The sequence below is a fragment of the Alosa sapidissima genome, chromosome 2, assembly GCF_018492685.1.
Source record: "Alosa sapidissima isolate fAloSap1 chromosome 2, fAloSap1.pri, whole genome shotgun sequence".
NCBI lineage: Eukaryota > Metazoa > Chordata > Actinopteri > Clupeiformes > Clupeidae > Alosa > Alosa sapidissima.
In genome coordinates this window covers 23,009,433-23,032,954 of record NC_055958.1, presented here as the reverse complement: position 1 = coordinate 23,032,954, position 23,522 = coordinate 23,009,433, and the positions used below count along the sequence as shown (strand labels likewise).

At 40.4% G+C, this 23,522-nt stretch overlaps 2 protein-coding genes across 7 annotated transcripts; both read left to right on the top strand.

Moving 5' to 3' along the window:
• The first annotated feature begins 91 nt into the window (after nt 1-91).
• si:ch211-39i22.1 (skin secretory protein xP2) lies at nt 92-15,201 on the top strand. Of its 4 annotated transcripts, XM_042077920.1 has the most exons (19): nt 95-412; nt 1,916-1,951; nt 2,082-2,129; nt 2,474-2,521; nt 6,184-6,246; nt 7,851-7,900; nt 7,995-8,028; nt 8,126-8,176; nt 8,287-8,319; nt 8,509-8,556; nt 8,675-8,704; nt 8,886-8,936; nt 9,040-9,072; nt 9,729-9,773; nt 10,019-10,051; nt 10,636-10,653; nt 14,126-14,239; nt 14,357-14,410; nt 14,576-15,201. In XM_042077920.1, the coding sequence occupies exons 1-19, from the start codon at nt 352-354 to the stop codon at nt 14,602-14,604; spliced, it is 879 nt and encodes a 292-aa protein (XP_041933854.1). In that variant the 5' UTR covers nt 95-351; the 3' UTR covers nt 14,605-15,201. The 4 variants fall into 4 exon arrangements, with proteins under 4 accessions (XP_041933884.1, XP_041933874.1, XP_041933864.1 ...); XM_042077950.1 differs by lacking the exon at nt 7,995-8,028 and having other exon boundaries at nt 92-412; nt 6,184-6,226; nt 7,849-7,901; XM_042077940.1 differs by lacking the exon at nt 9,729-9,773 and having other exon boundaries at nt 93-412.
• Nucleotides 15,202-16,030: 829 nt separating this feature from the next.
• Nucleotides 16,031-22,621, top strand: arsh (arylsulfatase H). 3 transcript variants are annotated; one of them, XM_042077907.1, is made up of 11 exons: nt 16,031-16,052; nt 16,365-16,442; nt 16,738-16,890; nt 16,985-17,106; nt 17,193-17,315; nt 17,393-17,813; nt 17,913-18,049; nt 18,253-18,387; nt 19,697-19,859; nt 20,778-20,899; nt 21,018-22,621. In XM_042077907.1, exons 2-11 carry the CDS (start codon nt 16,420-16,422, stop codon nt 21,386-21,388), a joined length of 1,770 nt encoding a protein of 589 aa, XP_041933841.1. In that variant the 5' UTR covers nt 16,031-16,052; nt 16,365-16,419; the 3' UTR covers nt 21,389-22,621. The 3 variants fall into 3 exon arrangements, with proteins under 3 accessions (XP_041933841.1, XP_041933824.1, XP_041933833.1); XM_042077890.1 differs by lacking the exon at nt 16,031-16,052 and adding an exon at nt 16,056-16,155 and having other exon boundaries at nt 16,362-16,442; XM_042077899.1 differs by lacking the exon at nt 16,031-16,052 and adding an exon at nt 16,058-16,155.
• Nucleotides 22,622-23,522: the final 901 nt, after the last annotated feature.

Below are 23,522 nucleotides of genomic sequence, written 5' to 3'. Positions count from 1 at the left end.
GTTGCGTGCAACAGTGACGTCAGACAGCTTGCGGTTGAAAACCATGCCTGTTGGCGCTTCATTGGAAAACACACCTATGTCTGGCGAGCATTAGCATCTCTTGTAAAAAAAACTTAGGAAAACTCCTTACGTGCAATTGGACCCCGAACAAGTCAGTCATACGTTTGGCTGGCGGGGCAGGGAAACACCCAAGAAAGTTTCTCACTAATGTTCAAACAAAAGAGTGCGGTAGGCTAGTCATAGACTAGACAGTGTTGTGAGCACACGTTGGAGAAGCGCAAATTATTGACAGCTTAGAACAAAGCTCTGCAGTTATAGAAACGTTTATCGGTTTTATTTTAATAAGCCACGATGATGTCATACTTGTGGATTTTCTTGCTTGCAACTCTTGTTACGGGAGTGAAATCGGAAGGTAAGCCTACTTCAGGATTAAGGATATCAAATCTGGATGTGGGGATAGGTAAAAACTTTAAAAAAAAATACAACAAAGGTATCACAAAGAATAGCAAGACAAGACGAGCAACACTTAAGATTGATGTTCTAATTGATAGTCTACCTTTCTTTGACCATCATAGCATCACGTTGTTCTTTACCCTCTAGAACACAATGTCCAGGGGGGTGAAACCATTCAAATCCAAAATGCGACAAACCTGTTCTATGCAGAAACCGCAACATTAAGCTCGTTAAACACCCTGTCCTTTGATCATATTTAAAACATAACTACATTTTCTTTGATAATAGCAGCTTTGTTTATGTTGTATGGACTCTGTCACACTCTGACTGAAACATTCTATAGATGTTTCGTATATTCTCCTCACTTGCTTTGTCTCACTACCCAGTTTGCTATAGTCTTGAATTTCCCCTTGGGGATCAATAAAGTATCTATCTATCTATCTATCTATCTACCTACCTTTATTCTAACAGGGTAGGCCTAAGTCATTGACTGTGTATTAGTGAAGTCTAGTGGAAATTCAACAGATTGGCAAGCATGCATCAATCTTTCATTTATTGGCCTATTTTGGTTATAGTTGTCCCATTCATTCACTGAGTGAGAGAATGGACAGGGTGCAGTCAGAAATCCAATCCTACTCCTGCTGCAGACCCCACCCTTTAGAGTGAACTTAGAATTATGAAAGAAAGGGATGTTTTGGATTCAGTCCTTAGGAGATTGATCATGGATATGGTAAATAAATTGAAACTCTTATGTTTTCTTGGACTGATTTGGAAATGAAATGTACTGGTTTTGCCTCTGATGCACCTTGTCTGAGGTGTGATGTTGGCCTCCTCTGTTCATGTGTATATATTTGCCAACTGTAAACAGTGACATTATATGCTGCCAGGGCAAAACAGAGTACTGGTTTGGAAAATGCATAGGTACAGAGAATCTGTAGGTAGAGGTAAAGGTCATTCTGGTAATGAAAGCGCCATGCCCAACAACACCACAGCAGTTAGTGACGAGTATGCAATGTTACATCATAGATTACAGCTTGAAGTGATCGGGAACGTCTATCATATACTGTACGTTCAAACAGAAGAGCGGAAAATAGCCCTGGAGAACAGTATCTCAAGTGGATTACATTTAATGGCAATGTCAGGGGTCAACCAACATAATGTGAAGTGAATATGGAGCAAGGATTACATAATCACCTACAAAGATTTAACACATGTACACTTTCTATAGATAAGCCACTTCCCCCCTGTGAAACAATGTAAATGAACCAGGGTACACAATGTTCTGACAAAGCTTTTAACTGTCACCCATGTAGCTTACATGACCAAACCTGTCTCAGTGGAAAAACATACATGCTATCAAGCTCCATACATTGCTTAATTGTACATGTCTAAAGAAGTGAATTTGATGTTATTATTCTGGTTTGCTTTGACCATGTTTTGTTATCCAACTTTGTCTGTCCAGAGGGAGATGTTTCAGAGGATGTAGCAGAGGCAGAAGGTAAGTTGATGCAGAATGAAAATGAGCATATAACATCAACCAAAACCATTTTTTCTCCATGTCTACATTCTTTCTTTAGTGAATATTTGTATGTAAGTACCATTATGTTAATATGTCCTTATGCTTAAAGCATTGCCAACAGATTCAACTCCTGAGGAAGCAGTCCCTCCTGAAGAAGGTTGGTCTTAAGTTGACTTTGAGTAGTATCTTGCTATTTGGTTGATGGTACTGTAACCATGTCTATTTGTCTTATTTATTCATCAAGTTAGTAACATGGGCAAGCTGGCCATGTTTTATTTGTTATGTGTACAGTATGTCTGATTGAGAGTTCACAATGAAATTCATACATGGGGATATCACAGTCAGTTTCAGTACATATAGGTTTGTATTGGACTGAATGTTAAATCAACTCAGTACTTTTAAATTCTGATATTTTGTTCTACAGCAAGATTCATGGCTCAATGACAGCGTGTGGGTGAGTCATTACAGCAACATTAATATAGATTTATTTTACTATCTAAGGTTCGCCAACAGAGTCTGTCCCAGAGGACGCGGCTGCACCAGATGAAGGTATGTTGTAGATGATAGATAAGTCGTTAAGGGGTTGTTAGTCAGGCGCTCTTTTTTTTTTTAGTTTTGTGGTTGATTAGGACATTTTATAAATTGAGCTATTATAGAATGAAAATAAACAGACTATAAGATCAGAATGCTTTGCTGTTGCTGCATGCACACATAATCTTCTAATGTGGTCAGTCTCCTGTATGCCATTGTCTAGAAAACTTGAGGATCTTACATTTCATGTTCTTTAGGTATTTGCAGTGTGGAATGGTGAGGTATATGCAGCAGGTTGGTTTCACTGAAGTATAAGGCTCCTTCAAACATTGTATTTGTTAGCTGAGTGAGTCATATAAGCCCAGTTATACAGTGCTTTTCACTTGTCAGTCCTGTTTCGTATACTTTTTTTTTTTTTGTTCATTTGAATTGAACCCTCATCTCAGCAATGGGGAATTTAATATATATCAGAACATTGCTTAATATAGCTATTTTTTAGAATAAAGAATAATTAGCCATGGAATCAGTTGATGTACCTGAACAGAGTTTAGTTTCTTCTGGGTGGGTCTGAGCATAGTTAAACAATGAACTGCTTGCACACAAACTATGTTGTTAAAGCTCAATGGTTGTAACCACACAATTAAACTAAATCACATTTTTCAACTGCCTTTCAACTGCCTAACTATTACGAAAACGAAAAATTATGAAAAATTACGAAGTGGATGTTTATCTCGTGACTTAATGATTGATCTATCCTGTAGCTTAATTTTGATTAAGAGACTGACTCCCATACTTGGCTCATTCTTGCTATATATAAATATTTATGTAATTCGAGTATTGCCTTGCTTTTTGATAGGCTAGTAATTATAATCTTCACAGACTCTTTAAATCAGTACAGTGATAAATGGTGTAGTGGCTAAAGCAGGTGACTTGTTATCCCAGCGTTGTAGGTTCGATTTTCTTATGATGTGAGATTGTCCTCTTGCTTCTCGCTAACTGCAGGTGAACTGTGTGACACGTAGATTCAATTGTTTTTGACTGATGTCTTGGTCTCTCGATGTAGAGTAACTATATGTATGGTCAAAACCTATTGTTGTGTCTCGTAGGCCTACTCTTACTCAGAGGTGAAAAGAAGAGATAGGATGCGAACTCCGGCCGAGTGCGCAGTGCACCGATGCGGTACCGTTAACGGCTCCTACACACAGCTGCGTTCCGTCAACGCATGCCAGTGGGTGTTCCCGACGGTAGCTATGCGAATGACTTGAAGTATAACCGTACTTTGATTGGTTGGTGCCGTCCGTCGATTGGCTTGATTGGCCGGTGCCGTCTGTCGGTGCAGCAACAGCTGAACTTCTCAACGCGAGCAACGGGAGAAACGCAACGCAACGGACCCACAATGCAGTTCGGCAACGGATGACATAAGCCCATGTAAAGCTGACTGCGTGCGTTGCAGTGCTGGAGACGCATCCCATTCTGTAACGGCCTCTACACACAGCTGCGTGCGTTGCAGTGCTGGAGACGCATCCCATTCACTTTACATGGGCTTACGTCATCTGTTGCTGAACTGAATTGTGGGTCTGTTGCGTCGCGTTTCTCCCGTCGCATCGGTTGAGAAGTTCAGCTATTGCTGCACCGGCATGCGTTGACGGAATGCAACTGTGTGTAGAAGCCATAAGCCACGAGACCGTTGATAAAGTGTGCGATACCCAGAAATTCGTCCAGGCTATATATTTTTTCCAACATAGATATTTAACACAAATAATGACTCATTTTGGTCGGCTTAAGTTAAAGCAACACCAAAGAGTTTTTTTGTACCTTAAAATAATGTTTCCAAAATCATTTCAGTTGTTCATCAACTCGTAACAGGGTGAACGGCACTTTCTGCATTCACTTCGCGGCCTTCTATCAGCTATAACCGCACTATGTAAGTTTGCCGGATCGGGTAGCGGATCTGTAGTTCGATGGAATGAGACATGAGAAACTACAAATTTGACTTGCATCTGATGTCGCAATACATCGTACTTAAATAAAATAAAATCATGCAACATATTCTACCTTGTCTGTGGACATTGTTATTTGCAAAGCCGGTGCTGGATAAAGAAATAGTGTGTGCGACAGAGGAAAAGTTCTTTGGTGTTGCTTTAACTGTTTTATATACTTGCAATAGGTTTAGGTTTTGGCTGATGGCAATGACAATGCCAGCATTAATCGCTCGGTTTAGATTAGAAAAATGTCGACATAGGCTGTGACGGAACATTTCTAGGGGGTGGGGTATTACACCACTGTTTCCACCAATGATATGTATCACTGCATCATCAACAACCTTTTTGGAACTACAGTGTTCAAACGTCGGAGGTAGCGAATTGCGACACGGGTAGCCTACGATGCTTTCTGGAAACAGGTGTAACAATGTCGTTGTTTGGTCGCAAGTTGCGTCGTACCATGGTGGTTGAGCAACGTCGTTGCTAACTTTTCTAGAAACGACCGGGTGGGTTGCGGAGCTTGTGGGTAAAAAAACCCCGCCCCTTTTAAGTGCTACTTTATCAGATCTAATATTGGACCTTTATTTTGATCGACTTTATTCATGTCAGTCGTTGCCATGGACAATGTTAATGTGACGGGAATATTTGAAGTAAGATATGGATTCACTTAAATTGAGGACAAAATGGGACAGAAACTCCAGTGTGTGGTGTGCAGTGAATTGTTAGCACATGAGAGCATGAAACCATAAAAACCAAAATGCCACATGGAAACTAAGCACCCCTGTCAAAGACAAACCCGTCGAGGTCTTTGAAAGATGACGTGACAGGAGTTGAAGACTTCACAAATGTAATGCCAAACATCAGCATGTTCCAAACAAGTAGCCCTACAGGCACTTTGCATGTCTTATGTAGCTCACCGTATCCACTGGCTTGAACGCTAAAACATATGGGTCGCGACTAAATGAATGGCTAATTGTGGGTCCCAAAGCTAGACCAGTTAAGAACCAGTGGTTTAGATAACAGCAATAACCCAAGTGGAATCTGAACCACTACACAAAACCAGCACCGATTCAAAACAAATGCTTGCCAATTCAGTGGCTGTGCTCCAGACTTGGGCCCCAAACATGTTTGTTCTTGATGAGCTCACGTGTAGATATTTTATTTTCATGGTGGAGTTGATATCCTTGGAAATGCCCCAACTTGTCACAAAAACTTAGATTGAGTTCTGGTGCCCATGTCTTAACTCATTTTCTGTCTCAGTGGAGATAGAAGGCAAGGCATGCACATTTGTTGAACACAATCCTGATGTACTGGTCTTGTTTGTGCATTGTGTATTCTGTGTTATACCTATGAACAATTACGTTTAGTCAAGGTGATGCCCTTATCTTCTTTAGGGCCCTCTCTACAGATTTGATATTTGTTTATGTGTGCTATAACCCAACTTCTCACTAACTGAATGCAGCAGTAGTAGAATTCCATAACAGATCATCTTTATTGAGTAGGTCTACGTAACTTTGGTTTCACAGTTTCATAGTCATTTTCTTTTATATATACATTTGTTTTTAGGTTCAGAAGTCAAAGAAGATACTGAAAGTATCTTTATATCATTTGTAATTCTTTCGAACCATGATATAATTAGAAAAAAATATTCTCAATATGTTAAATTGGCACAATAACCACCATTTCAACTTTAAACAGAAACAGCCACAGGATCTCCAGCAGAGGAAGAGGCTGCAGTAGAGGAAGAGGCTGCAGTAGAAGGTCAGTACTGTAACAGTACTCTGGTTGAATGTATTGCTTCATGTGTCTGTGTACTAAATGACTCGACCATAATTTCAGCTAAATAGAACATATGGGATTATTTCTTCTTTTGTTGTTTTAGTTTTTATGACCGTAATAACGATGCTGCTTGTATATGTGACCCGATCTGACACGGGGGGTCTGTACTCAATTGGATAGACCTAACCAATCAGAGCAACAAAAAAAGCTTATGCGAGCTGTAGGAAGAACACCGGAACCGTTCTTCTTCTCCACAAATGCCTTAACATTGTTTTCTTGTCTTTTTAAAAAGTTATTGCGCTGTCAATGTCTTGTACAATGCCCAATTGCAAAATCTAAGACAACAAAATACGTAGCAGGGTAGCCTATTCGGAAAACGGATATATCAAAATAAAATAAAATAAAATCCGTATATATACGGATATATAAAATAAAAATTATTTCGTTCACACCAATGCTAGGAATATGGTGGAGAAGGGTGTCGCAAACCCCTCAAGCAAACAGGTGGCCAATCAGAGATTTCAAACAAAAGAGGGAACAACAAGTCACAATGCAAACACGCTGTTTTCCCTTGATGAAAGTGAAACCAGAGTTTTCCCACATGTCCACTTATTTGGCTGAAGTTTTCAGAAATAATCGTTTTCAGTGATAAAACGTCCGTTTTCGTGTAAATGAAAGCCAAACCGCATGGAAATATGCATTTTTCCATATGGGGTCAGAAGCCATTAGTCTAGCTTCTAGCCACAGTGTTTTTGTTGCAAACAAAATCAACCTAAGCTGCTCAGATGACGTGATGGATGAGGCACCGTTGCTCATCTGTCCAGTGGATCAAGTGGATACTGTGATCTTCGGTACGTGAAGACGGCACACTTTGATCTTTGCTACCCCAGAGCTAACTTACAATGCAACTTGCCATAGGTAGTTAGCTTCAATTAATACCCGGATCTAATTATATGGGCAAAGATGGCAGCTTTGGTTCCTTTTTGTAGGCGATCTTCAGAGGTCTATAGTGTCTCCACAAAGGAGTCCAAGACAAGTCCAGACCAAACTTCCCGACCTCAAATAATGTGGCCAGGGCTAAATTCAGCTGGCATCCAGGCAAGGCAATTCCTACCTCTACCTGCCTGTAACCTGTAAATTCAAACACGATTTTCTCAGTTTTTCAATTGGAAAAAGATGGCTGGAGGCCACAATTAAAATGCTGTATCTTGACAACAATTCAAGATATGACTTTGACCAAGCTATCATTTTGGGTCACTGTGACTCATCTTGACAGATTGGGTCACATATACTGTATGTGTATATTATAAGAGACCACTGCACATATTTATGATGTCATCCTACGGTTGTTGAGTGACATTCAATTGAGTTGACGGTCATATTCAAATTTGCAGTGGTCTCTTAATTTTTTCCAGAGCTATATATATATATATATATATATATATATATATATATAATATATATTTGTATATCTTTTTGTTTTTTTCTCTATGGTGTGGGGCCCTCTATTTATTGAAACATTTATTGCATCGACCTGCAGCATAGTGTACACCTCTTTGTTATTACCACTATCCATTCCTTTCTAGAAACTGCAGCAGCACCAGAAACATCAGAGGGTGAAGAGGCACCCACAGAAGGTACAGCTTTTAGGCTTCATAGAAAAATGTGAAACTCAAAGGTGTCACAGACCTTTACTCAAGCATTTGCCTTTTTATGTACATTTTGTGACCGGTGAAGCTGATACAGGCGATACAGCTGTTCCAGGTCTGTTTTTCTTCTAAAATTGTACAGTATGGCAAAACACTGAACAAACATGCTGTTCATGAAAGGACATTATGCATTAATTACTTGACTTTTTCAGAAGGAACTGTAGTTCCACCAGCCGAGGAAGAAGCAGAAGGGGGAACACAAGGTAGGAGAAGACTACAAAAAGATCTCTGTAGTGTGACAAAAAATGAAAAGAACATATGAAAAATATAGGTGACAGTCATTCAAAGAGTTCCCTTCTAATGCTGGTTTCAGGTGAAGCTGACTCCGCTGATGAAACTGCACCAGGTGGGTACATATATTTCAGTTGAGTGACTTGCAAAGTCACAGCCGAGTGTCTTTGTTCAAACTTGCATTAACAAATGAGTCATAATACATACAGCATTTCAATCACATAATCCAAGCTAATTATGTTGTAAAATAGGAATGCGCTGGGTGCCTGGGAGATATTAACCGGTTTCTCTTTATCAACCGCAGAGGCAACTGAAGCACCGTCACCGTCAGAAGAGGAGGCCCCAGTGGAAGGTGGCAGCAGAACTCTTTTGTGTTTGTGAAAATGTGAAAATTAGCTGCACAGTCATTATATTATAGGCCTACTATACTGTACTCATGCTGTGTAATATTTTGTGTTTGTAAATGTTAGGTGGATCTGACCCTGCCACAGAGGAGACCGGTAGGTTCAACAGACACATTTAAGAATGTTGAATGTTGGAAAAAGGTTAAATGCAGAGCATTGAACATCTTTGGGAATTCATAACCCCTGTGATGTTGCATAGATTGTCATGAGAAATGATCAGACATGCTCAACCGGTTACTAATGTTCATATAATTTGCATATCAATGTTTGTCCTCAGATGTTGCAATAGAAGCTCCAGTGTCAAAGGAGGAAGTGGAACCTGTTGAAGGTAGACAGAAATGCATCAACAAATTACTGAATAAAATGGTGTAGTCCCCTCATTGTCCATGTTACATTTATGCAAATGTGTATATTTTGTTCTTCCTTAATAGGTGGATTTGATCTAAGTGATGCTTTTGAACCAGGTACATTTCATTAGCTCTTTATCCCTAGTGATGGAATGATTTCTTTTTTGAGTTTTAAATGAAAAGGTTAATCTATTCTGTCGATTAGATGTCAGAACTATTGGCAAAGTATATGCTGTTATACTAGAATACCACTTAGAATTCTATTATGTCCCATACAATATTGGCTGAAAATCTACAGGCACTTCTGTACATGTCATAGAATGTCCTCTTATCTTTTGAAAAGTGTTTTTGAGCTGGACTGTGGAAACATTTTCATTGTCTCTGCAGCAGGGTACTTCCACCCTTAACTGTCCCTGTTGTTCTGTTTCCCATTAGTCTCCTGGTGTTCTGTCTGTTTCCCTGTTAACCGCTTCCCTACCAGCTGGTGTAATTGGTTACAGAAACCAGCCTGTTTGTTTGGCTTGACCTTGAGGCTATAATTGTGAAAGTCTATAATTATAGAACTGAAGAGCATGTTAACAAAATGTGATGCTTGAAACACAAAAGCACCATTATTGTTCTTGTGCATATCACTAATCTTCTCACTCTTAGCTCTATTTCCCCTGATCTATAATAGGAGCGAAATGCGAAAGCTGTGTGGCATGAAGCTAATGAATGTGTTCTGATTGATATTCAAATAACTCATTGAGCATATTTGCTATGTCCTTCCTAAGCCAATGACCCCCCTGCTGACTCAGGTCCCGTTGAGGGCAAAGGAGGTACAGTAATATTTAGCCCAAAAGCAAATGACTAACTCCTCTTTGTTAACCTTCTGTTCAGAGCTTGCCTCGCTGAAACTTGATTTGTCATCAAGTCTTTTTGGTAGTCATTAACCAATTCTATCTGTATGCATCTATATTAGTTACTATATTTGTATGTTCCTGTGCTAACTCTAATCACCATATTGTCTGAACAAAGTAGCAGCGCTGTGTTTTGACAAACTCTCTCTGGCTCTTTATTGCAGCACGCTCTGCTGGAGCTGCATCTGGCCCGGATGGTATGTCACTTGGAACCACTTAAACATGCTCAGTAACATACTGACCCGCACACGCATGCACGCACGCACGCACGCACACACACACACAATGAACTGTAATTGTAGTGACAAAATCCAAAATCAATTTACAAAATCCTATTTAGGAGTATGCATATCAGCTTTTACCAGGGCTATTAGAGATGTGACAGGCTGTATGAGCTGTTTGTGATTAAGATGGCTAGTGCTGTCGGAGTAAGGGAAACAAAATATATTGTGCTCAGGTCTATATTTTTAACACAGTATCGTCAGCAAGGCACTAGTCATTTTCATGTAGTCTCCAATTTAATTATTTACTTTAGTCAATTTAGTTTATTTGAAAAAATACATCTGGCTGTTTTGCCTTTAAGCCTGACAACAACAAAAACTATTAACATAGATTCCTTCATCTTCCTTTCTAAACAATGGCAATCTGTTAAGAAATCTAGGATCTAAAATACAGTATGTATGTTATTGGCATGGCATACCAATATCAAGATGTTTATGTTCATTTGTATCTTCAGTTCTTTTTTAATCTTTTGAAATGATCTTTTATTCATTTCCTGTAGGAGCTGCTGAAGACAAAGGTAGAGTAAATCCTTAGACTGGGTAAACCGAGCCTGATCTGCCGGCGATTCTTTTTCGCAATGCAGCTCAGGCTGGAAACCTGTGCATCTTTCTCTGCTACTTCCGTTACAATTTTGCCGGGACCAATCACAAACTGACTTATCCACCTGGCATGCTATTGGTAGGTTTAAAACGATGAAGATAGAGAAGTGACGGCAAAGTCTCTCACGACCATCAATCCAATTCCCTTTAACCTCTCGACGATGCTCAATGTATTTTTTAGATTAGCAAACAAATCGATCGAGTGGGTGTAATACCATTCACTTTCATGTTTTTTTTTTGCACAACCTGCAAAAACCATTCAATGCCATTTCTGCTTCTGCAGACAGCTGATAATTGCTATGGAACGTCACCTGCCCTTTTACGTGTATGTGTCACTTAATATTACAAACCAAGACTGCGGATCTCTAAAGAAACGCAAGCCCCCACCCCATAAGTGTATCTACAGTGCCTATAGAAAATTGTCATACCCCTTTGAAATAGTTACTTTATTTGTCATATATACAGCCTGAAATCAAAACCCATTTAAAAAATATATTTTTCCAGTTTTATTTACAAATTTAGCTGTATTGTACTTAATTAGCTGTGCTGTGTTTTGGGTGGTGTGCTGTGTTCAGTCCAAAAAGATCAATCTTAGTCTCGTCTGCACTATGCAAAAACACATCTGGAATGTCCTGCCACCATGTGGATGCCTACTATGAAGCATGGTGGGGGCAACATTATGTTGTGGGGATGTTTCTCTTCAGCGGGGACTGGGCAATTGGCCAGGATAGAAGGGATAATGGATGCTGCCAAGTGCACCCAAATTATTGAGGAAAAGCCTCGTCCCTCTGCTAGACAGCTGAGGATGGGCAGGTCGTTCACCTTCCAACACGACAATGATCCTAAACATACTGCCAAAAGAACAAAGCAGTGGCTTAAGGATAGGAAGGTGAATGTCCTTGAGTGGCCAAGTCAGAGCCCTGACTTAAATCCTATAGAAAATCTGTGGATGAGTCCATCGCCGTTCCCCACAGAATTTGACTGAACTTGGACAATTCTGCAAGGAAGAATGGGCAAATATTCCCCAATCTAGGTGTGCAAAGCTAATAGAGACATATCCAAACAGATTGATGGCTGTAATTAAAGCAAAAGGAAGCTCTATGAAGTATTAAATCAGGGGGTTGATGACTTTTCCAACCCTGTTATTCTAGCTTTTCATTTTTTATTAATTTTCAGAACTGTTGCCTTTTTCCCATTATTTTGATGTTAAGAATATAAATAATAAAACTGGAAAAAGATATGTTTTAAATGGGGCATTTAAATATGGCAAATAAAGTAACTATTTCAAAGGAGTATGATGATTTTCTATAGGCACTGTAGGTGTATTAACACAGCTTTGCATTGTGTTTGATTAGTGCCCTCTGCCAATGGACTATTACCAATATAAGGAACTTGAAAGTCTTTGTATTTGTGCTTAGTTTCTTTAGCCTGTCTAGTAGCATCAGATGTTAGAGGGATGCATCCTTGAAGCTGTTCCTGTGGCATTAAGTGTTCTCTTAGATTTGACATTATTTGATTCTGATGTGTATAAGATTTTTTTTCTCTGAGGGTTATGAAAAACCATCATCTCATGCTACCACAGTAGTAGGAAGATCAGGCTGAATCTTGCCCGTCTTGTTTTTGAGGTTTAGTTTCCTTATTCAACTGTAGAAAGGGCATGGCCCCCGAGGGCATAGTGCGACAGCGATACAGAACAAGAGAGCCTCAGAGGGTGGCAATGTGCCACTGATTATTTTTATTTCATCTCGAGTCACATGTCATCAAAAATGGTCAATCAAATAATTAATTTGTTTATATAGCTACTCTGGGAGATCTGAGGTGTGGGTAGAACAGTATGTCAAATGTATACTGATGATGAGAAGAGACATGTTTTTGTAACACCCTGACTCATGCTTTGGTACTCCGAGCATTGCTATGCGTCTTGCGCAAGACTTCTTTGAGTATGTGCTGAAGGATATATATAATCTATAGGTACTCGCCCATACGATGATTGATGTTCTGTATGTAGGCTACCAGAATTATATAGAACAGAGTCCCCCCCAAACTCTCTCTGTGTGTGGTGATAAGGCTTTAGTTAGTTATATTACAGTTATACCTCACTTTAGTGGAATCTTAGTTGGCATGCTCAAAATGTACAGCATCCAAGCTATGTAAAATATCTTCAGTGCCATGTGTTGAATCACTGACCACAACCGCTATTACAGAGACAAAATGTGTTTTGTTGACTTTCAGTCAGTCACGTGGAATTGAAATTTACAGATGTGGTTAACAAAAGTTAATGTTAATGTAGTTAATATTAATGAAGTTCCTTAAAGGAGAATTCGGGTGTGATATTGACCTAAAGTGTGTTGAAACATGATACCGAGTGTGAACGTATGTCTCATAGCCCATCTCTGCTTGTCCCCTGCACTCCAAAATCTGGCGCTAGTTAGCCGATGCTACCAACAGCTTTTTCAATGATTCTTCCAGTAGCAGCAACTGGAATCAATGCATTTCCACTGAATTATTTTTTGGAATCTGATCCCTTATCATACCTGTTCATTCTTACTTGTCGCTCGACTTATCGTGACTAAATTCAAGATGGCTGCAAACGCTAAACTTTGTGAAGATACTGTCTGTATAAATCGTCTTGTAAGTAACTACCAGTGCTTTTTTAAAGTTCTCAATGTCTCGTTTTAAATGTCGGCCCTCGGAAGTCTACCAATGAAGTGTGGAGATACATTGAGCCTCGTAAATGGTGTAAAACAGTGATTTATTTGCATGGCTAGCCCGATGCCGAAGCACCACCATTGAAAAAGCTGTTGGTAGCATCAGCTAACTACTAACTAGCGCCAGATTTTTGGAGTGCAGGGGACAAGACGAGATGGGCTATACGTTCACACTCGGTATCATGTTTCAACACACTTTAGGTCAATATTACACCGGAATTCTCCTTTAAAGTGACTCACCTGGAAAAATCCAGACGTTGCTTCACAACAGTTTGATTCTCTGTTACATAATGGAACCGATCATTTAAAAAGTGTTAGGGTCATGTAGTGTTTGTACGGTTGGCTTTTTTGTTTAGCCCAAATTTGTCTTCATTGTGATTTGTTCAGCTGTTGAGTTTTTCTGCTATTATTTAGTTGCTGCTTTCTTAAATATATTATCATTTATACAACTAATTTATTATAACTCATTTTTTGTGGAAACAAAATATGCCATCACGTGTACTGAAATACGCCTGCTGAAATATTATTCTTGAGCTGTATACTTTATGACCCTTAACAGCACCATACCACCCCCTTGTGGATTGATAGCATACATGGGTTCATATAGAAATGTGTATCTTTATTTACAAATTCTCTACTTCTGTTTGTAAGCTCGATCTCTAAAGACTATGTTGCATTTCAGAGACTGGATCGGGTAAAATTGCTGGTATTCTGGCTGCAGTTGGAGTAGCGATTGTTGGGGCAGCTTCCGGTTACTTTGCCTACCAAAAGAAGAAGCTTTGCTTCAAACCCGAAGGTCTGTATTGCTGTATCTCATTCTCTACTTTATGGTCTTCTGAACATGAACATTCTATGCAAGGCATCAACGAACCTCTGGCGTAAGTATCACTAACACAGTGTTCCATTCCCACAGCTGATGCAGAGAGCGCACATAAAGCAGACCCTGCCACACAGGCTGAGCCTCAGGGTACGTCATACTTACTTCAGTGTTCTCTATGCTTTTAATTGATATGATTAAATTATGAATGGACAAGACATCATCAATGTGTGCTTACTACATAATATAATATATGAACTCACTGCCTGTAACAAATGTCCAGTTCACTTAAATCCTTGTGTACTTTTCCCACAGTTCTCAGCAGCCTTCTGAGTTCATCATAAATGGTGGTTATTGGGGAGAGGTCTGCAACATGAATGCTGATGTCTACTGAGTTGTAGTTGGAGTGAAGTACATCATTTTAGGACCTTAATGTGAAATGTGGATTTTAAGATTAGCTGGAATGTGCGTAATTTGAAGGCAGATATTTGAGAGTATTTGGCGAAGAATGTGAAAAAGTGTTACATTGGTCCATCTTTAATGTTACCTCCAAGTAGTGCCTTATCTCTGCAGGGAAAGGAAGCATTTGCCTTATCTTTAACTTCAGTACATTTTAGATAAAAGTCTGTCTAATGATCATTATACATTTTAGGATACAATAATGTATAAATGTTGGATTGGTTGGGTGACTGGTTTGGTTAAACATGCAACATTTTTGAGGTAATAATTTAAATGTGTTGGTATTATAGCTTTTTCTGGGGAGAAGCACTTTCCTTTCAATAGATGCTCTGATAGATTTTTACATTATTCATGTCTGATTTTTATGTTTTATGATGTTAGCCCTTGTCAATTTTGTCATGCTATTGTTTGGACTTGTAGCACTTCTACTTTTTGGAATGCTGTAAATACTGATCAACTGAATAAAGTGGGATTTTCGTGTGTTTTGAGGTTGAAAAGACAATTAAATTAAATGTAATTCTGAATACAACATTTTGTACAGTGCATTGGGGGAAAATATTATATATTATACAGATATTTGTATACAAAAACACCTTCATCACCTTCACATTAATTTTGTATGCTCATCATGTAAAGGACCGGTAAACACATACAGTAGCAGTCCAAGCACTGATGAGTTATGTGGTTATGAGACTGAGCATGTATGCAAAAGTGTAAAACTCTCACAGCATGACAGGAGACACCATGATAGTACCAACTTGGCAGTTGGTAGTGTTTGAATAGTTTTGCATACAAGTTAGCTCACTAGTTTTAGACAAAAACTCTAGTATAGTATTGCTTCAAACCTATAACATAGATAGATAGATATTTTATTGATTCCCAGGGGAAATTCAAGGTCACAGTACATACAATTACCATGTAATTCACAGATATTAGACATGATGGGTATGATCTCTTGACAGCATGTATATTAAGATCTGCTCTCTAAATTCACTCATATAGTATATAGTAGCCTATGTTTACTGGGCTGGTGGTTAATAATAAAATAGATCATTTGGGTAGGCCCAAGCACAAATGTGATCAATCTGAATTATTTACACATTCTCTGTGAAATAGGCTATATGTTTTGCACACAATAATGACGGTGTTATATTGATATAATATTATTGCTACCTATTGGCTGCACTGAATATAGACTGTTGTCATGTGAAAGTGCATTAGGCCGCCTATGCATTTCATGATGATGGTAGGCCTACCTGACCTTTCAGACCGCAGTTAGTAAAACGTGCCCTTGATTTTACAGAAATGGTGTGCTGCTATTTCAGGAATTACGGTAGGAAAACGAATCGCTAACACAGTTACATTCTTTGCTGCAGACATGGTTTGCGATTATAAAATGTAACACTTGCCTAAAACCAAACTGAAGACGTGTACAGGTAGTGTTGTCGATTTATAAGTTATTTAAAGGTCTGAGATGCACACTACATTTCCTAATTAGCGTGATGTGGGAATTATTCGGGATTCGTATTAAAGTTTGAGACTCATGTTTTTAGTTTGTTATGCTAGCTATAGTCTTTCAATGCTTTGAAAATAGAAACAAAAGCAAACTTACAAACAAGCTCAAATTCTGTCCTCTATTTAGCAGGTTACTGCATTCATTTTGCATTTGCTATAAGCACGAGTGAACACTGAATGCATCCATGGAGCACTTTAGTCTGTTGTGGTAAGTCAAGTCAGTGTATGTTTGTGGGTCTAGAAACGTATCGGTACAAAGGTAGCCTACTCATTAGGCTACTCCGGAGTGAATGAATACCGAGGACAAATGCGTGGAAGCTAACCTCAACAAATGACTTAATTAACCCTGACAGAAATAATTGCAGTTATGGGACAAAAAAAAAAGTTAAAAGTGGGCCTGTAGGCTATCCTCTGCATATTAAATCCCCCAAAACATGTTTGACATTTACTGGTACTGTGGGCTACTAATAGACCTAATGGAGCTTATTTTATGTATTTTGAAGGTGCTTACCATCGGGACTCCTTATCCTCATTGTTTCTGCCAGATACTGTGTCGGACTGGACAATGAATCCAGTCCCAAACCCAATTTCGTCCTCATGATGGTGGACGACTTGGGTATTGGAGACATTGGTTGCTATGGAAATGACACAATCAGGTAGGCATCATGTCCTTAATAGGCTATTATTTCTTTCAAAACCTCTGTTTTTTCATTACTTGTCAATCTCTACCCTATCGCACTGGCTCAACAGGACCCCAAACATTGACAAACTGGCTCTTGATGGAGTGAAACTGAGCCAGCACATTGCTGCCGCTCCTCTGTGTACCCCTAGCAGAGCTGCGTTTATGACAGGCCGATACGCCCTGCGGTCAGGTAGGACTGCTCTGAGAAAACAAAAAAGACTTTGATAAAGGCTTGAATGCATCTCTCCTGATGTCAGGTTTGTTGTTGTTGCTAAGGGCTTGGGGCTGTCGGAAGAGTACAGGTGATTCTTTTTTTGGGTGGCTCTGGAGGACTCCCTCCTAGTGAGACAACATTTGCCAAGCTCCTGCAGAGAGAGGGCTACACGACTGCTATTGTTGGTATGTGTCTACTCATGTTTTTGTTGTTGTATTTGTTAAAGTTATCATTACCAGACACATTTTAACTTTTTTGACAGGAAAATGGCATTTGGGGCTGAATTGTGAAAGCAGGAATGACCACTGCCATCATCCCAACAACCACGGTTTTAACTATTTCTACGGGCTTCCTTTCACTCTTTTTAATGACTGCAAGCTCGGAGAGGGCTCAGATGTGTTAGCTGACATACAACTGAAGCTGTGGAATCTTACTGTCCTGCTTGGTCTAGGCCTGCTTACTCTAGTCTGTGTGCGCGCTGCTGGCCTGTTGGAAGTTAGTGGAATGCTGATGGTGCTCGTCGCTCTTCTCTGGCTCCTGGCTTTTGGGGTGTGGTATGTGCCATTTCGCCTCCACACCTGGAACTGTATCCTTATGAGAAATCAGGAAGTAGTAGAGCAGCCCATGAACCTCGAAACACTCACAGAGCGCCTCGTCAATGAAGCTGAGCACTTTGTTGAGAGGTGAGGACTACATGCCAATTGCATCCCTATGTTGCCTCCCTGTGTGTTTAATTATGCCGTTGAGGGCTTCTGAGTGAGATCTTTCATTTCTGGTCACAGAAACCAGCACAAGCCTTTCATGCTGTTCCTTTCACTGGCACATGTGCATACTCCACTCTTCACATCCAAAGGCTTTGCTGGAAAAAGCAAACATGGCATCTATGGAGACAATGTTGAAGAGGTGGACTGGGTGATAGGTAAGACAGATCATGTGGTTGTTCAATGAGCAACACTTCCATGGGTCAGTATTAAAAAAACAAATCTTATCTCATTACTCACCAACAGCTGTAATGAAAGTGTCATCTACGTATCCGCATGTGATGTGAGGGGAAAAAATTGAACATGGTTCAGGAATCTGCTGGTCTAGACTGATAAAATGTCTGTTTCCTTTCCCCAACAGGCCGGATGGTGAATGCCATTGACAGGCTCAACCTCTCCAACAGGACCCTAATCTACTTCACTTCAGACCATGGCGGATTCATAGAGGACTCGGATGCACATGGACAGAAAGGTGGCTGGAATGGAATCTACAGAGGTAATACATGCCTGCAGCCACGGTTCCACATTTCAATCGGTCAATTGGTGTTGACTTAAAGCAACACCAAAGCACTTTTCCTCTGTCGCACGCACATTATTTGATTATCCAGCACCGGCTTTGCAAATAACGATGTCCATAGACAAGGTAGAGTATGTTGCATGGTTTTATGAAAGTATGATGTATTGCGACATCAGAAGCAAGTCAAATTTGTAGCTTCTTATGTCTCATTCCATCGAACTACAGATCCGCTACCCGATCTGGCCAACTTGCATAGTGCAGTTATAGCCGATAGAGGGTCGCAAAGCGAATGCAGAAGTGCCATTCACCCTGTTACGAGTTGATGAACCACTGAAACGTCTTGGAAACATTATTTTAAGGTACAAAAAACTCTTTGGTGTTGCTTTAACCTAAAGAACATCAGTGATTGTTGAAAACTGTCAGGGCTCTTCCAACATAATATACTTTTACTTTTTTTCAGTTTTACTGTTTAGAAGATAAGGGTTCAGTATCATGGACTGATCTGGAAGGATGTCAGTCAACAGTGAGAAAGCTTGTGATGGTCTGGGTAGAGACAAAAGGTGGAAGGAGAATGTTTTTTTGTTTTATATCTTTTGTAAATAGCTTTCAAATATTTAACTGATTTATCAGTTATTAATTAGTTTTTACTGAATTATTTTCTGAATAGCTGAACATGCAAATACACAAATGTGAAGGAAAAAAGTAGCCTTGAACATTTGATCAGGGTTTATAGTGAGCAATTCAGACATGTGTCTGTTTAATGCAGCAAAGTTCCTCTAGTTTCCTTAGCGACCTTCTCGGATTCACTTCACTTGAGACATCCAGATTTCCACACCCCACGGTTGCTCCGGACATCTTTGGACAGTGTTTCTGTGTGAAACTCTATTCCAGTCATTTAGTCTTTAGGAGGAACAGGATGTGCGAGTCCACATGCCGGCCCCTTGTCTCAGCGTAGGACCCTAAGTAGCGCCAGACGTCTGCTCCTCCACTGCAGGGCAGCCCAGCGGGACAGCTGCCCATAATAGACCCTTTATTTCCTGTGCCATGTGCTGCACAAAGCTGACCGTGTCTCAGCCCAGACCTCTGACTAAATATGCCTCATATCTCCTGAAGTACTTCTTCAAATCCAAGGAGTCACATTTAGTAGTGGTTATAGTAATGCTAGTTGTAGTTGTGTTAATGTTTTTGCCAAAGACATTTTTCAAACAATTGTTTGCAAAGGTTGACAATCTTGATGAATTCTGTCTGTGAAATGAAGAACACGTTTCGATCAGTGTCATTCTTACAGGAGGAAAAGCTATGGGTGGTTGGGAGGGGGGAATCCGTGTCCCCGGAATATTCCGCTGGCCTGGTAGACTGGCTGCAGGAAAGGTGATAGATGAGCCCACCAGTCTCATGGATGTCTACCCCACACTGGTGAACCTTGCCGGAGGACAGCTGCCAAAGGACAGGTGAGCGGGCACTCATAGAAGAGGAGAGTGGGGGTAGTGAAAATATGAAGGCAAAACATCTTAATGCGTTTATGCTGTGTTTTACATGTATAAAAGCTATTATTACATGTCTCTTCAGAGTGCTGCAGAATGCTCCATTCACTTGAATGGGCCTTCCCAACATTCGGTGGTCTGGTAATTCTTAATAACAGACCGTTGCTAAGTATAACAGACCGCTGTCAAGGAAAATGGGCTTTGTGCTTCTAACTTCTAACGTCTTCATATTACTGCGCAAGGACTGGAACTTCATTCAAAAGTGAAAGCAGATGGTTGATCAGCTGTGGGGCAATTCCACGGAAAATTGACTTTTTGTCACATCCATAACGCCAGTGAAATGCCTTGGCATTTGATGTGAATGATGACATTCCTTTTTTGTGCATTTTTTCTCATGTACATTCTTCAGCCAGAAATAGCAAATGCTCAAATTTCATACCATACCATCACATTTTATTGGTGTTATGGATGTTACAAAAAAAAATCCATGGAATTGCCCTGTGATCTAAAGAATGTTTGATTCAAGTTCAGTGTGTGGTGTTGCAAACTATTTGTTTCTCACCAAAAGCCACGATGAAACGGTAACAAATAGGCTAGGCTATGTAGGCTAAAGAGTCACAGTGTGGGGAGTTTATTGTTTAGTTTTGGCAAGTAGCCGTGTAATAAGCGGGATAATGTCTAGAACGCTCCGCTGCGCGTTGGGGTCCGTTTCGCCCTGTCGGGACTTATTTTCCCAATAATGACCAGCGTTCTATACATTATCCCTTACTTAACTAATAATTCTGTGAAATTATACAAAATTATTTGGCAATTGTTTGGCCCCTTGATATCCCTCTGGTATTTGAAGGAGTACCTAAACTGAGCTGGGTCTTGTCTACCTCTTAGAGTGTTGGATGGCCATGACTTGATGCCACTGATGGAGGGCAGAACGGAGAGGTCCGAACACGAGTTCATGTTCCACTACTGTGGCATGTACCTCAATGCTGTCCGCTGGCATCCCCCTGGCAGTGAGTGTCATGCACACATGCACTGCATGCCATTGTGTCTCACTCCACAGTGTGAGATCTATTGTGGCTTTACTGTCCCAACGATGTTCATTCCGTTTACTTTTTTCTCTCTCCGCAGGTGATGCCATTTTCAAGGTGCATTTCTTCACTCCCAACTTTTCCCCGCCTGGAGCAGGCGGTTGCTATGAGATTGGGATCTGCATGTGCCACAAAGAGTTTGTCACCTACCTCGACCCTCCGCTGCTGTTCAACCTGGCCACGGACCCGTCCGAGAGCACTCCTCTCTCCTCGGAGACCGAGCCTCGCTACGCTGAGGTGCTGCAGAGGGTCAGCCGTGCTGTGGAGGAGCACCTCCGGACGCTGCAGCCCATGCCCAACCAGTTGTCGTGGGAGAACGTCCTGTGGCGGCCCTGGCTTCAGCCCTGCTGCGGAACCTTCCCCTTCTGCTCCTGCTCGGAGGCCAACGGCACAGTACCATCTGCAGCATGACCACAGCACAGTAAACACAGAGGTTCGCGGTCACAGGCTTCTGGCCATCGGGTTCATCTCCACAACAAAACACAGAATGGGTAAAAGTGTTCATGATGGGGGCAATGTTTACCCATGCATGCAGGTGTAGTCCTTGATAATTGTAAATGCTAAGCCAGAACTGTGAATTTACTGTGAATTCGGTTAAATTCTTCTCACATTCCTTCAGCTGTCTGTCCAGTGTGTGTTTAAATGGAACAAAAACCAAGTGGCCAAGTCATACACTACTCCGGCTTAGTTGCTTCAGAAGCATGGAAGGGAGGGATAGCAATTGATTAGCTTCTGAGCTCAAACACTAATAACCTTTCCCCAGAATCAGTGACTATCTCTAATAATTTCTGATCCCAAATATGGTGGGAAATGGATATCATCATGCTTTATAGGGATTTTATCAGGGAATTCAAACTTAAACTAAAAGTGTCTGTTTATCAATGACATTCTCTTTGTCTGCTTATATTGAACAACTTAAAGGATAATTCAGGTAATTAGCACTTTGAGTCCCTTTTCTGGTTTGTTTGGGATGAACTGGTGGTCACCAAAATTTTGACGATGGGTCCTGTCTCAACTTCTGACTCATTTTGAATCACCTTTGACTACTTCAGAGTGGCTGCCTTTAAATACAAAGCTAATCTATAATGCAAGTGCACTTTCAGATCTATCAAAATTGCCTCCAAAAGAGTTATTCTGATTCCCTTCAGTTGGAAGAGGAACATGACTGAAAGTAGGATTGAATAGGTTGTACAGCTGACCAGGAGGAGGCAGTATATCCCAGGTCAGTGGAAACACTTCTGCATACTGCACTCCAGTCCTTCGTTTGTGTTCTTTAATTGTGTCAACATCTTGTAAGGGAGTATGCTGTGAATTTTATTTTTTTCTTTACATCTAAAGAGGGAATATATTAATAAAGGAAGTGAAAAGTGAAAACTCCATCTTAAATATTATTCATGAACTGTTGAAGAAGAGAAACCTTTAAAATGTGAAGGCTGGTATTATGACTATTACAGTATTATGCCAAACTTGCAGAGTTTAGGTGTCAAAACCAAAAGGGAACGCATAACCATGCCCTTGCTCATGGGAACAAAATCTTTTTCTTTTTTTTTTTTGCTTTGTTATTGCAACTTACCAGTTCTTTGTGCCTTTGGACACCTTGTGTGTTTGCTTTATGTATTCATTAAAATAATTGTATCAAATTAATAGTAAGGTCTATTTTGTGTGTAGATTTATTTATTCAAGCAAAGTGACACTTTTCCAGCAGAGGGTGCAGTACTCAAACATATCAGATCAGAGAGACTGGGACCGTGCTAGACAATGCCTGGACAAGTCTCATCCACTGATTCATGGAAATTATATGCAGAGAAAATCGTGTCTTCACACTTTCTTACTGTAATGCAGCAAGGCCATAATGATAAAAAAATGTAATGATATTAATATCCTTTCTGAGGATCTTGGGCAAGATTCCTCACAGATGTCAACCATTACCTCTGCTGGGATCCTAATCAGATACAGAAATGCTGTGCTTTTATCATACTCACCGGTCATGCAGTGAAGGGCAATAGCACTGTATTATCCACAGGCAGAGTTGGAAACAGCCTGTCTCCCCTAACCCTCTCCTGTCAGTGTCTCACTGTCTCTGCCACTGGGCAATAGTCCAGCTCAGATCCCTATGGAGGAAAAGACTGTGTAGCTGTCTGGAGGGACAGTTTGTATCTCACAATTAGACAGACAGGTGAGTAAAGGAAGCTCTGTGTGTAGTGTTAGTGCCCAGATGTCAGTGTGAGGCATGCGTGGACTGAGACGGAGGGAGGCTGGAGGTGCCCTCAGACGACAGATGGAACCCTTGTTGACGGGGAGTGAGCAGTAACACTTGGGCCTGGCACTAGATGCACCCGTCTGCAGTCACAACCAGGGGAAACGGCATGAAATTGCTGCAGCCTAAAGTGCAATATAGTGGAGATTGGCCAGGTAGACTATTGTAGTGGTTCTCCACTAACTTATTTGATGTCTACTTCATTCTCACTGAATTACTTCTGGGGCCATAACTGATTGTGGGGAAAATGGAAAATAGTGTTCATTTATCTTTTATCTTTTTTTTCTA

Excerpts from the sequence above, each read along its gene's own strand:
- si:ch211-39i22.1 (XM_042077920.1), top strand. The coding sequence starts at position 352 with ATGATGTCATACTTGTGGATTTTCTTGCTTGCAACTCTTGTTACGGGA. Across the intron at positions 6,247-7,850 it reads GGAAGAGGCTGCAGTAGAAG|AAACTGCAGCAGCACCAGAA; the intron begins GTCAGTACTGTA and ends ATTCCTTTCTAG. Across the intron at positions 14,411-14,575 it reads CACACAGGCTGAGCCTCAGG|TTCTCAGCAGCCTTCTGAGT; the intron begins GTACGTCATACT and ends CTTTTCCCACAG.
- arsh (XM_042077907.1), top strand. The coding sequence starts at position 16,420 with ATGGAGCACTTTAGTCTGTTGTG. Across the intron at positions 16,891-16,984 it reads TATGGAAATGACACAATCAG|GACCCCAAACATTGACAAAC; the intron begins GTAGGCATCATG and ends CTGGCTCAACAG. Across the intron at positions 17,814-17,912 it reads GCTGAGCACTTTGTTGAGAG|AAACCAGCACAAGCCTTTCA; the intron begins GTGAGGACTACA and ends TTCTGGTCACAG.